General features: G+C 47.7%; 1 protein-coding gene and 1 pseudogene across 1 annotated transcript; both read left to right on the top strand.

Moving 5' to 3' along the window:
• Nucleotides 1-4,319: 4,319 nt before the first annotated feature.
• Nucleotides 4,320-8,537, top strand: LOC133896827 (serine/threonine-protein kinase PEPKR2-like). Its single transcript, XM_062337476.1, has 3 exons — nucleotides 4,320-5,440; nucleotides 7,552-7,848; nucleotides 7,931-8,537. Exons 1-3 carry the CDS (start codon nucleotides 4,693-4,695, stop codon nucleotides 8,233-8,235), a joined length of 1,350 nt encoding a protein of 449 aa, XP_062193460.1. The 5' UTR covers nucleotides 4,320-4,692; the 3' UTR covers nucleotides 8,236-8,537.
• A 2,553-nt stretch (nucleotides 8,538-11,090) lies between these two features.
• LOC133897801 (uncharacterized) lies at nucleotides 11,091-12,573 on the top strand (annotated as a pseudogene).
• Nucleotides 12,574-13,561: the final 988 nt, after the last annotated feature.

Genomic DNA, 13,561 nt, shown 5'->3' with positions numbered 1-13,561 from the left:
CGCTGAAGAATGATGCCTTTCGAGCTAAAGAATGCCAAAAAAATCTAGCTAAATGGTTGTGGTTTCTGATAGGATAATTGGTTGTAACGGTGACGGACAAGATTATGGTTTCTAAAATGTTCTTCCTTCTTTCTTCTTCATCAGAAAGGAAGCATTCTCTCTTCTCTACCGTGTTGTGTGGCCACGCTCCTTTGCTCCGTCAGCCTCATTCATCTCCGGCAACATTCCTACTATCGGATCCGATCCTGTGGCCCTCCATCACAGTAACAACTCAATTTTAGTTGCCCTCGTCGTCTATCCTATCCATCAACAATCCTTTGCCGCCCATCCACCTCTTGTCGCTTCCACGTGGCTGGCTTGCCGCCCAATGCCTCTTCCTTCTAAGTCCGACCCTCATTTAACCCTCGAATCTCAAACCCTAATCCTCATAGGCAACGACGGATGTGGCAACGGCGACTAAAAGTTTTTGCTATTTCAGTTGATTGACCGCTAGCAAATATGATGAGAAAATTATCAGTAGGTCATTTGTGTACAAATCTGTCACCTCATTCTTTTGCATACCTATTTGGCTTGTCTCTCACTTTGCCACTCTTTAAATTTGGCAAATTTGACTTTTTTAGGTTTGTGTTCTGTTTGGTGCCATACTTTTGAGGTGACACCCTATCTGAGGCACTGCCTTATATGACATATATATATTAAAAGATTTATTTCCCATATGTTTCCATAGAAGTTTGGCAAAGTGCGGTCTCTAATCAAGGGTTTCCATATGTGATACTTGGATGGTTAACTCCAAAAATGATCATGATCTTTAACATCATGTATCACGACAATCTCACAACAGAAAATCTCAATTTAATTATTGGCCCACTTCTCAAACTTCAATGTCTTAGATCATGCAAATTAACTTATCATGCACGCATTATGTAACTATGGATTTGAGTTGTCAGATATGTAACAGACACCGCTACGTTAGATGCCTATTGTTACTCATACCTTACTGCAATGCACCACCTCCCACGATGTCATTAACCCCTCATTCACCAAGAGGTATGGAGACTTACAAGGATTTAATAATTGATAATTAAGGATTTACTAAAAATATGATATATTCTGGAAATATATCACCATCATACTCATGTCTTTCATATCATACAGTAGGTTTTACAACCGTCATAAGGTATATAAGACATTAACCGATATTCCAGACACTTCATTATGTTCCACACGAAATCATCCCCGAATTATAAAGGAATTCTCTAGATATTCGGAAGTAGTACAATCCAAAAATTTCACACCTAAAGATTCTGAGTACAATACGCCTCCCTGACCCGATTATATAAGAAGGGAATGAGGTATGTACAAAGAGAAAGAGAAAAAAGGGAAGCGAGGTTGGGCGCTAGAAGCCAGACAAGCAATATGAAGCAAACATAGTTTGATAGGAAGTAGAAACAACCTATTAAAATCTACAACAGATTCAAGTCACGATTAGATTTATTCGATAATAGCTTCAAGATTTAGAATTTGAGAGAGCTCGTTGTGATCCTTAGGATTAGATATAGACATTTTCTATTGTAATTGTCTTCTCCTGAGCTTAATTAAAATATGACACGGTTTATGACTATTATTCTAAAAGAGGCTTGAATCTGTATAAAATCTTGTGTCATTCTTCTCAATATACACATTTGATGATCATGTACCATTACTTTAAATAAGTATTTACATTATTGACTTTACCAATCGCTGGCAGGAACACTTATCCAATTAGTCTTTCCTGGCCAATGTGGTGGACTAGCTATGATTGTACTTTAGAAATAGCAGAAGGGGCATGAAATAAGTTGAGGATACAAGGTGGATTAAATCTCAAGGGTTTATGCTAGTGAATACACTTCCATACCTAAAAAGATATCTAGGACAATGTTGGAACCGAAATCTCAGATAAGATGGATCTTCGGATACGGGGATATCAAAGGGCTCTCCGAGTAACACGTGTTAGAGGTGGAACAGTCTTTCAATTCCCTTTTCGAATACAGTGTGGCCCTATTTATAACCTGTACCCGACCACCACAGGTGCGGTTTACAAATTCTACCCTCTCACCTGCTACATTCTTAGAATATCTGGGGGCATTATGGTATAAATGAGCATAATTACATAATTACAACCTTACCTCGAACGATCGAAAACGGACCCGCTGCCCCGCAGCGATCTCTGCCTCCGAAGATGTATCGAAGCTGTCGGTGTATCAGGAACCGGGGGTCCCCGAATCCCGAGGCCAGGCCAGCCATCCGCCACATAGCGCCATCCCGCGGGGTCTCTCCTGTAGGATGAGAAAAGATCAAGTCACGGGAGAAGGCGCTCAGAGCCACAGTCAGTGGCCCCCCGAGTACCCCAGTTCCCCGATGATCCACGGAATCCAAGTGCGGGGAAGAAAGTGCTCGGGGAGGTGTATGGTCACCCCGAGCACCCTAGTCCTCCGACGACTAGGAGAGCTAAGTTCCGGGAGAGAGTGCTCGGGGCTGCGTGCGGCAGCCCCTGAGCACTCGGTTCCCCGAGGATCCGTACAAGAGTGCTCAGGGGCTGCGTGCGGTAGCCCCCGAGCACTCGGTTCCCCGATGATCCATACAAGAGTGCTCGGGGCTGCGTGCGGCAGCCCCCGAGCACTCAGTTCCCCGAGGATCCGTACAAGAGTGCTCGGGGAGGTGAACAGTACCCTCGAGCACTCGGTACCCCGAGGACAAGGAAAGCCATTCTCGGGAGAGAGTGCTCGGGGAGGTGAACAGTACCCCCGAGCACTTGGTACCCCGACGACCCAGAAAGGCACCCGAGGGGCCCACCGATGAGGTGTCAACCAATCAAAGACCCGAGGCCGCATTTAATGAGCGTGCGTGGCCTATCACCTCCAACTACTCCCGCCGCGCTCAGCGTCAGTTCCTGCTATGTTTTGACAGAGAGGCGTGGGGTTATTAATTGCACGGGTCCCATCCCGTGACATCTGGCCTGTCTCGGGATAACGTCGTAAGGACCAAGGCGTTCCGTCTGCCACGCTGCTGTGGCAGGGGAACAAGACAGGGCGGGCACGCCGGACTGCTCTGCGGCTGCCTGGTGGGCCCTCTCCATGGCGCCCGTTGCCAGGGCATTTATGGCGACGGGTGACCGAGCGTGTGCCGTATTTTTCAAAGAAAGAGCATAGTTGAAGAAGACGGCTAGAGATAACGGATAGACAAGAACACAGTGCAAGAGAACACTGTGAGGAAGGTTGAGCCCAGTCCCAGTCGAAGAACAAGGAGCCCCAAGCTCTTAGATAGACCAACATTCTTGTAACCAGCAACATCCTTGAGGGACTTCCTCAGGACAGTCATAATATCCATACAGGAGTAGGGTATTACGCCCCCGTGCGGCCTGAACCTATCTAAATTCTGGTGCATTTACTTCTTCTTGCACTAGGTCAACACCCCTACCACCGCCCGTTGCATTCATTCCCATTTATTTCTCCGACAAACATATTCAGGATCATCCCCCCGTCGAATCTTTAAAAAGGGGTCTCTCGAGATCCCTGCGACTGAAGTTAATCCTCCGACAGAAGCCTTCTCCACTCGGATGTCCGTCAGATAGCCTTCGTCCCTCGATCGAAGGTCGGCTCGTATCTTCGCCCGCCACGATCGCTCAGAACCACGGGCATGGACTTCGCCCATCGGTCGAAGGTCGCCCTCGTCTTCGCCGGTACGGGAGATCAAAGGTGTGGGTGTGCCTACACCCTTCGACCGACGGCGCTTCACCATCTTCGCCGCTTGCAGATGAAGTCCCTGAAACAAAACCGCAATGACAGGCATGCAATATTTCTAGTAGACTCCGTGGTACCCTCCAAAGAGGGGGAGCGAGAAATCATCCCAACAGACAAAATACATACCTTATGCTCCATATCTAATATAACAACATTCTAAATTTGAACTTTTCTCTATTGCTATTTATCGTTGATATGTTATCGTAAATATATTTTATGTATGGATCTAGTGTCAATTCAAATATTAGGTTTCAAACTCGTATTTTTGTTACTTAACATCGGTATAATTACAAGAAAAATAAAATAAAAAACCTTAAAATTTTAAGGATACACACGCACCTTATATAAACTACAGCAGGAGAAATTACTACTGCATTGAGCTCCAACACAAAAACCCAGCGCCGCACGCTATCCGCGGAGTCCGCCGGTCAAAAAAAACCAGCTCCGTTCCGAGCACACGCCCCTGGAAAATCCGGCCCGGCGCACAAGAAATCCCCCGACCACAATCAAACCCGTCCGTCGCCGGTTGCCCCCAACTGCACCGCAACGGAACCGTCGCTTCGCGTCAAGACGCGCGATTTCTCCCGCAGATCGCCCGTCCGACACCATCACGCCGCCCGGTTCCGCCCGTACGCTGCAAGCGCACGCGGCGCCCCTCCCTTCCCGTGCTCCCCATCACCCCGATCCGACGACGCCCCACGAGGCCACGACACCAGAAGCAGCCAACCCCACCACCACCGTCCTTGCTCATCTACCACGCTTTTCCTCCCGTCCCCTCGCCTCCTCGAGCCCCTCGCTCCCAATCCCATCCCATCTCGCACCACCAACCTTCCCGATCCAGCCCGCATCCACACACCCCCATGACCCGCAAGAGGCACAAGCACGCCGCCGCCTAGGGTTCCGACCTCCGCGCATGGAGTCGCTGCCGCGGAAGCGCAAGGGCGCGCGCGCCGCATGCTCTCTTGCCGGATCCCTCCACGACGCGCCCGCCGCCCGTAAGCGCACCTGCCGGGAGCCCAAGCCGCGGCCCGAGAAGAAGAAGCCGCCCTCCGCGGGCGGCGATGCCGCTGATGACGCCTCCGTCCGGGGCGGCGTGGTGATGACGGCGCCCCCCGCGAGCGGGCGGGCGGCGCCGGACAGCCCCGGGCGCGGGCTGAAGCGGAAGCTGGGCTGCATCGAGTCGGCCACGCGGATGGGGAGGAAGAAGCGGCTCGAGAGCGAGTACGAGCTCGGCGGCGAGATCGGGCAGGGCAAGTTCGGCTCCGTCCGGATCTGCCGCGCCAAGGCCGGTGGCGAGGAGTTCGCCTGCAAGGCGCTGCCCAAGAACGGCGAGGAAACGGTCCATCGCGAGGTGGAGATCATGCAGCACCTCTCGGGCCACCCAGGCATCGTCACGCTCAAGTCCGTATTCGAGGACGCCGACAAGTTCTACCTCGTTATGGAGCTCTGCAGTGGAGGGCGGCTTCTCGACGAGATTGCCAGGGAGGAGAAGTTCTCCGAGCAGCGCGCCGCCATTGTGATCAAGGATCTCATGGCCGTGGTCAAGTACTGCCACGAGATGGGCGTCGTGCACAGAGACATTAAGCCAGAGAATATTTTGCTCACCAAGGCCGGGAAGATGAAGCTCGCCGATTTTGGACTCGCTGCACGGGTTACTAACGGTAATCTGTCATGCAATGTTGCTAGCTTTTAGTTTCAACATGGGTTTCTTGAGGTTACACTGTGATGGGTCACTCGGTAATAAATCGTGTTTACTCCCGGTTCCAACAATTAGTGAGGAACAGGAATTTAGAAGTAGTGGAGGATCAACTGGAAGTTCAACATTGCGTCATAGGAGATTCTGTCCCCTTTAAATAATAGTGTGGTGTTAAAAAGATTAAAATTGATGGCTGCACATGCCCTGCGTCTAAAATTTCAACAAATTCTTTTATGTTATTCCGATTAAAAGGTGGGTTCCAAGGTCTTAGGTTTCCACAATTCCGCTTCATTATATACTCATCTATGTTTTCGTTTTTACCATGATTACTAGCATTTTTGCAGGTTGCTGATATATGTGGCTGTGAGTATCAGCTCATGTGATGTAAATGAGTTGGGAGTCAACTAATTCATACTCTTATGGGCTAGGTACCTAAGTGAGCATTGCTAGCTTGGGTCTTTGGTCTTCTTGGCTCGGTCTTTTAACAAACAAACGAGACTAACTCAACCTTACTTCAAGCCATCATCCCTGGAGTCCTCCTTAAGTTGTCGACAGTCAATGTGTGGTCTGATTTGTGTCCCTTCTGAGTTGGAGCTGACAATTGATACAGTGTTTTGTGTGGAACTCCATAACTCCATAAGAAGAAATGCTCTTTGGAAATACTTATTCAGAGAAATGAGTGCAGGCTGTGTTTTTGGAGTCATGAGTTGATAGCAAGTGTTCATTCGCGTGTCATCTCCTCTTGCTAGGTATGCTAAGATAATTGAGACCTGGTGCTAGGTGATTTTTGCTATCGAGTTTTTGTTTGTTTGCATGGAATTTTGAAGTTAAGAACTTATTTTGATGCACAAGAGAATCATTAAAATGTCAACACAGCTTCCTGAGCATTTTAGACAATTTCATGTTTCGTGCACTGGTCATAATATTGATGGTATATGCACTGAAATGGTGTAAGAGGTTAAGTGGACTGTGGTAGTGTAAGTAATATCTTGACACCCCAATGTGTTCAGTACTTCAGTGAACTTTGCTAGCTTGGGTCACTTTGCTAAGATATCAGCTCCATCATTTGTCTAGTCCTTGTTTCGCTGCCAGGTATTGACGTTTAGGTTGCTTGCTCTCCTATTTAGGTTGATGCAGTGCCGCATACTAATGTGATGTTTTGCATGGTAGGCTCAAGTAGAAATACTCATAAGAGACACTTAAGAAACAAATGGGCGCAAGTTGTGTTTTTGGAGTCATGAACTGCTAGCAGGTGGGCATCAGTGTGTCATTCCATCTTGTTAGGCATGCAAGAGAATTGAAGCCCGGTGCTAGTTGATACTTATTGCTGTGTTTTTCGTTGGGAGTGCTAGAGCTCCTTTTGGCTGTTGCCACAGAAAATGGATTTTTAATGTTCAGAACTTGCATCAGTTGACAAAAATCATCCTTAAGTAATGTTAACGTTTTATGGCACTCTCCTTCAAGTCCTATTGTGGCCTATCTGAAGACCAACATAGTGTTCTTAGCATACCATATGGTGCCATGTTTCATGTTATGATTTTCCTAATGTGGCTGAGTCATTCTGATAAAATGGTGTGACGTTTGGATGGTATTGAAGTATCTATGATTTGGAGTTGTAGAGGGGCATTGGTTCCTGATAGTAGCTGCTTATGTTTTGTGAGGTACCAATGAATTTTAGCAGTTCTGCAATATTAATCTTTTGCTTCCAAATGTCATGTGTCCACACTTGTAACCAGAATTTATTGCATTGTTGGTTCTGTGCCTGGATTGGAATAGTCCAAGCCTACTTCTAATGCAACTAAGAATTGAGCCACTATTTTCTTTTCCTTTTTTTTTAAAAATCACTCAATACTCCGGTAGTAGTATCCCATCATAAGAGAAACATTTTAGCATTGAAAGTGATTCAACTTCTTTTTAATCTGTTATTTGATAGTATTTCTATTTTTACACTTCATCTCCTGATTAGCATAATGACATCCATATAGTGTTTTACATGCACGGTTTTATGAATTTAGCAGTAGAATTTTATCTCTATATATGTTGTACACTAACTAATTTGGTGCATGCATTGAGCAGGTCAGAAATTATCTGGCGTTGCTGGGAGCCCAGCTTATGTGGCACCTGAAGTTCTTTCAGGAAGCTATTCTGAGAAAGTAGATATATGGGGTGCTGGTGTGTTACTCCATGTACTACTGCTTGGTTCACTTCCATTTCAAGGAGGCTCTCTGAACGCTGTCTTTGAGGCTATTAAGACAACTGAACTTGATTTCAACTGTGGTCCATGGGAATCAATATCAGGTCTTGGACGGGATCTTATTGGCCATATGTTGAATCGAGATGTCTCCGCTAGATATACTGCTGATCAAGTTCTTAGTAAGTTCAAACTCTAAAGAGTTTTTCGTCTAGCCTTACTTTTTATGTTGAGGATGCCACTATTTATTGATTCTAATTTCAGGTCATCCATGGGTCTTATTTTACACCGAATGTCCCCTGAAAGCTGTAGCTGCTAATTTGTGTGTCACTAAAAAGATTGTAGCGCCCAAAATTCCATGGGACAGAATTAGGTCAGAATGTGATTCGTCATCTTCAGATTCATCAAGCCAGGATCAGGATGAATGTGGTATAGTTGACGCACTGACAGCAGCAATAACTCATGTTAGGATATCAGAACCAAAGAGGAGTCGGCTGTGTAGCCCTGCCATTACCATTCAGCAGGAGTGCTCTTCAAACTTGAAGAGCAACCTGTGTACGGCATTCTGACCTGACCCAATTACAGCTACTGATTGGAATGGTGTCCATTTTTCTCACTGAGAAGGTTGGTCTGATTTACGATGGGTCGACTGATTGGTTGGTGTCTCGGAGCTGAGGATGATAACTCGGGTTTTCATCAAAGCAAACAAGTGTTTGATATGGTGTATGTTTTCTTGGGTGATGCTGATAAACCCAACAGTAGTAGCTGCTGTAAATTTTGTACATAGCATGATCCCCTTAGCTGCCTGGGTTGCTAATTTATGTATTGAGAACTATTTCAAGTAATGCTCATAAACGTATTGTGAGCTGTCTGCCATCCTGTGTCATTGTTTGTATCCTCCAGCATTCTATTTGGATGATTTTTGGCATGCTCCATCATGGATCCAATAAGGCAATGACCCATTGCACATTAAGTTTTCTTGGGTTATTAGATATCCATTGTTTAGAACGAAGCGATTGAAAAGGGTTCTAGTCTTCGTCAACAGTATCTGTCTTAATCTGATACTCTATAATACCATCTGTACTTAATCCGATGATCAGTGCTACTATTTGCAAGTGGACTCTAGTCTTTCTATATGATAGGTACAGGACATAGTTCAGGTGGGATTCCATGGACTAACCCCACAACACATTCTTTCGTGCACTCTGGTTGATATGGACTACATGTGCTAAGTTGCAGGTTAATATCGCAGTCAATATACATGCAATAAGAGATGGTCGATAGCTAATATTGGCGGCCTGCCGTCAAGCACTTCTCCGTGGACGCGGCGAGATCATGGATGGCTTCAGCGGTGGCGACGGTCAAGTCCCCATCAGGGTTCAGCGGCGATGACGCGAGCACCGGCAGTGTCGTGGGACTGCTAGCTGCTCCCACTGCCATCGATGGGGGTGGCATCGGTCGGCTGGTTGCCTGACTTCTTGCTTGTCAGCTTTGCAAAGTTCTCTGACGCCGAGATCAGCTTGTTCTAGCACGAGGATGGCAGCATAAGTTGTTCCTCAGTCTTTTGCAAGAGCAGGTCCTCTTGTATCTATAGTGCAATGCAACATACATGCTCTCATCGTCTAATTTCTTATTATTACTTATGTTTTAAAGAAATCCGATTACTACTGCTAATAATTGAACCAAGAGGCCGTATAGCCCTGAACGCGTCTGATGCGCCAGTAATGCAGTAGCTAGTAAATGTAAGGGAGATGCTAATTTACAGTTGCATGAAAATGGGTTTCTTTACAGTCGACGAAGACGATCGGAGGATGTTCCTTCTTTCTTCTTTCTCTCGACCGGCTGTTCTTCTTCAGCCAGCGCTGCCGCAACACGCTCCTCTGCCCCACCCCACTCTAGAGGGCGTCCCCGCCGCCGGATCTACGTCCACCGCTCACCGTGCTAACCTGGCTCTACGCTCACCCTCACCCCGACCTGGCCCACCGGCTGTCTTCTGCCACCCGCGGCCGCCGACGGCGTCTTCTTTCTTCCTTCCTTCTTCACTAGACTGGACTGGACTGGACTAGTCACTTTATTTATTCGTCATGCTCCATTGATCCATCTATTCTAAATATATACAACCAACCACTTAAGCAGCAAGTTACTAACTCTTTTCCCCATCTGTTATATGATCGATGTCAACAACAGAAGAGACACTTTGCCCCTACAAGAGAAGCTGTGCATTTTGTCCCGGCGACTACGATATCTTGCACCCCATGGATGGCAAATATCTAAGTGGGAAGAAGGCCCCCACAGAGAATCAGAATTCCTCTGGTGCAAGCATACACACCTTTGAGATGCCATTCACAGATTCACTTGCAGCCAAGGCCAACTCAGAAGAAGATATGAGGAGCTGCGTCGTCCTGGGCTGGTTCGACGCCTTCTCAGCTGGGCCCGATGCGTCGTTCACTTCTTGTGGCGCGAGAGGGTGGTCGTTGTTTCATTCACCGACCACCAAATGCAGAAATTTCTCCTTTTTGTTTCTACCCCTATAGATCATATCTGACTCCGATTTTTTTTGTGACGCTGTTGGCGCCCAGGAACGCTAGGATAGCTTGCTCTCTCTCTCACTCACGACGGCAGCGCGAGGAAGAAGATGAACAGTGATTTTCCGGCGACGAACGCCGCGGCGACGAACTCGCCTGTATCTCGGCTATCTTATTCACTGGACTTGACGACAAAGAACGGTGGAGTACAAGGGCTATTTAACAGCCAGGGGACGCACACCTCGGAGCCACGAACTCCCTGCCCGGCAAGCTCGCCATGATTCGCATGATTCGGTCTTCAACGTCCCGAGCACCACACGCTCGTTCACGGACGACTCGGCCTCCTCCCGTGCTAACCGGCACCATGCATGCCCTTCTCCTGCCTATTCTCACGCACAATCCTAGGACCTATCCTGGACTTCCAACTTGACAAGAACAAACTCACGCACACACGCGCTAGACACACACGCCATGGCGTGGTTATTCCAACAGACGCTGCGTAACTGCATTCCCCATCTCCATGTAGTTTTTTCGGGATTTTGCGCCTCTGTGCCGCCGGAAAATTGGGATCTGGAGGTGGACGGGTTGGTCGTTATTTCGGTTACTGACCACCCCGAGGCAGCGACGTGCTCCCGCCGGTCTGTCGCGCGCGCTGCACGCTCAGCACCAGGTGCTGCTCGCCATCAAGGCCGAGAGCGCTGCACGCTCAGCACCAGGTGCTGCTCGCCATCAAGGCCGAGAGCGCTGCACGCCCTGCACAAGGTGCTGCTCGCCATCAGGGCCGAGCGCACGTCCTCATTTCCCGGCCGCTCGCTGTCTCAGGCTCTCAGCAGAGCGCCGTCTCTTCCTGCAGCCCGGTCCTCGTCGCGGGCCTGCTCCGTCGCCATGGCCATCTCGCAGCAAGCAAAAGCAAACGAGTACTACGTGCACTACTGAAAGACCAAAGGGCAGATTTGCAGGTTGCAGCAGACTACCTTATACGGAAGATCAGCCTGCAAATTGGTTCTGAGTTCGAAATAGTGTGCTTGATTCAGCTTCGATCTACATGCCCGATCACAATGCAGCTTTGCTTTGTTTCTACTTCAAATCTTCACATGTACCACGGATAACCCGGTCTGACTTAAAATACGCCAACTCAAGTTTCGTAATTCAGATTCCCAATGCGCTGAAGGACACGCGCGAGAGCGCAGAGACCTGGTTCATCAGCACTCAACGCCACCGCCGAGTCGGAGGGCGAGGCCAGGAACCTGGTCTTCCCGTCAGCGGCGTCCTCCGGCCGCCTACTCTGCCTGGCGGCGCCTTCTCGCCGCGACGGTGCCAAGAACGCCTACGCGCTCGCGTGGCGCGACGCGCTCCCGCACGGCGCGGCGCTCCTGACCGGGCTCGCGTTCGTGTCCGAGACGGCCTACGACCACACCAACATCTGGCACGGGCTCACGTCGCTCGTCCCGCTCGCGCCGGCGAGGTGGGCGCTGCTCCACCGCAGTGAGGTGAGGACGGAGATGAGCAGGTGGCTGGCGACGCTGGCAGAGGCGACGACGGGCGTCGAGGTGGTCATCGAGACGTTTCACACGCCCAGCCCGGTGTGCTTCGAGGAAGCGGTGGTGTTCAGGGCGAACTTGGCAGGCATGGACAAAGAGCGGATGCTCCGAGCGGCCGACTTCATGCAGTGCAAGCCAGGGCTTACTGCGGCATGGACGCGTCGAAAGCCAGAGGCGGCGACCCTTTGGCCCTGCGGACCACGCTTCTGTTCCGCACAGGGCCGCGGGCGTTCAAGGACGAGGCGCCCGTCGCACGCGTGTTCGAGAAGGAGTGCGCGCGAGTGGCGGGGTGCAACGTCGTCGCTGCGCACGCGAACAACTTGACGTTCTGTGACCAGGTTTGCCCAAGTCCCGTGCAAGAGCGTGGACGCATGCATGCCACCAATGGATGCAAGCGAATCATGAATCTCATTTTCTGTTTTCTTCTCTCTGTTTTCTCTGTAGGTGATTGCTAGAGAGCTGTCGGCGGAAGATCACCGGCTTTGCTTGTTCCGTAGATCCGTTCTCATATATTTCTTGATCTGGTTAAATGTTTTTGTAAGAGAATGGTAAGGATTTGTTTCATAGAGCTTTAGTTTTAATTTTTTTAGAGTTAAGTATTTTTAGCTTTAAAAATTTGTGAAACTGAACTTGATAGTACGTGCATGGTGTATGGGTGAGCCATCTTATTTTATTCTAGGCTATAGGTAGAGGTTTAATCCACTTTATATTAGTCTAAAAACTTCTGATCTGAAGTGGACCTGAGATTCAGGGCTTTACCAAATATGGCCTAAATCTCAACCAGGTATTTTAGAGGGATACAACATGTCAATTTTGGTGCCTTAGATTTGTGCTTTAGGGATAGTGGATATATGAGATAAAAAAATCATGTGTTTTAAAGCCTTCTAGCACCTTTTTTTTATACCTTAGTCACAATTAGTTTATATTATAATTATAATTACTTTAAATAGAGTTACAATAACTTTTTAAATTTTTGAGTAATGATGTTGTAGTAAAAATTCGGGTGTCAGAGCCCGTATTGTTTCACGAACGAGAAACTTGCTCTCGACTTAGAAAAGAGTAAACTATGGGGTGTGCTAGTATACATAAAGTATACAAGTAAAGGAGAATGATGTAACAGAAATAATGATCTTTATTCATTCATCATCGAATTCACAAAATACAAAGTTTCTCTCGCTACATCATGTTGCTTCACACACGCACACTGACTCTAACTGGCTGATCATTTGGCGACTGCGTCTTCTTGGTTCTCGGGGCTTCACGAAGCTCTCCGATTAATTATGTATGTATCCTTGGGCTACCTCCGATTAGGCTGCGCGTGATGGAAGTCCTCGAGTATGCAAGGCTATAACAAAGACAAGCAACAATAAAGTGATAGCGTTAAGGAATAAGTAAAGGTTGATCTCAGCGTTGCATCATCGATCGTTGGCCTTCTAGCACCTTATTTTTATACCTTAGTTAAAATTAGTTTATATTATAATTATAATTACTTTAAATAGAGTTACAATAACTTCTTTTTTTAATTTTCAAGTAATGATGTTGTAATAAAAATTCAGGTGTCAAAGGCCCTACTGTTTCGCGAACGAGAAACTTGCTCTCGACATCGTGTAACTTAGAAAAGAATAAACTATGGGGTGTGCCAGTATACATAAAGTATACAAGTAAAGGAGAATGATGTCACGGAAACAATGATCTTTATTCATTCATCGTCGAATTCACAAAATACAAAGTTTCTCTCGCTACATCATGTTGCTTCACACACGCACTCTGACTCTGACTAGCTGATCATCTGGCGACTACGTCTTCTTGGTTCTCAGCTCTTCACGAAG

The sequence above is a fragment of the Phragmites australis genome, chromosome 17 (genome assembly GCF_958298935.1).
Source record: "Phragmites australis chromosome 17, lpPhrAust1.1, whole genome shotgun sequence".
In the NCBI taxonomy this organism is placed as follows: Eukaryota; Viridiplantae; Streptophyta; class Magnoliopsida; order Poales; family Poaceae; genus Phragmites; species Phragmites australis.
The sequence above is the reverse complement of the archived record's forward strand: the minus strand, read 5'-3'. Positions and strand labels throughout refer to the sequence as shown.

Bases quoted from the DNA above. Each gene is read 5' to 3' on its own strand.
- LOC133896827 (XM_062337476.1), top strand. From the start codon at position 4,693: ATGGAGTCGCTGCCGCGGAAGCGCAAGGGCGCGCGCGCCGCATGCTCT. The intron at 5,441-7,551 runs GTAATCTGTCAT...TGCATTGAGCAG, and splicing joins CGCTGCACGGGTTACTAACG to GTCAGAAATTATCTGGCGTT. The intron at 7,849-7,930 runs GTAAGTTCAAAC...TTCTAATTTCAG, and splicing joins TACTGCTGATCAAGTTCTTA to GTCATCCATGGGTCTTATTT.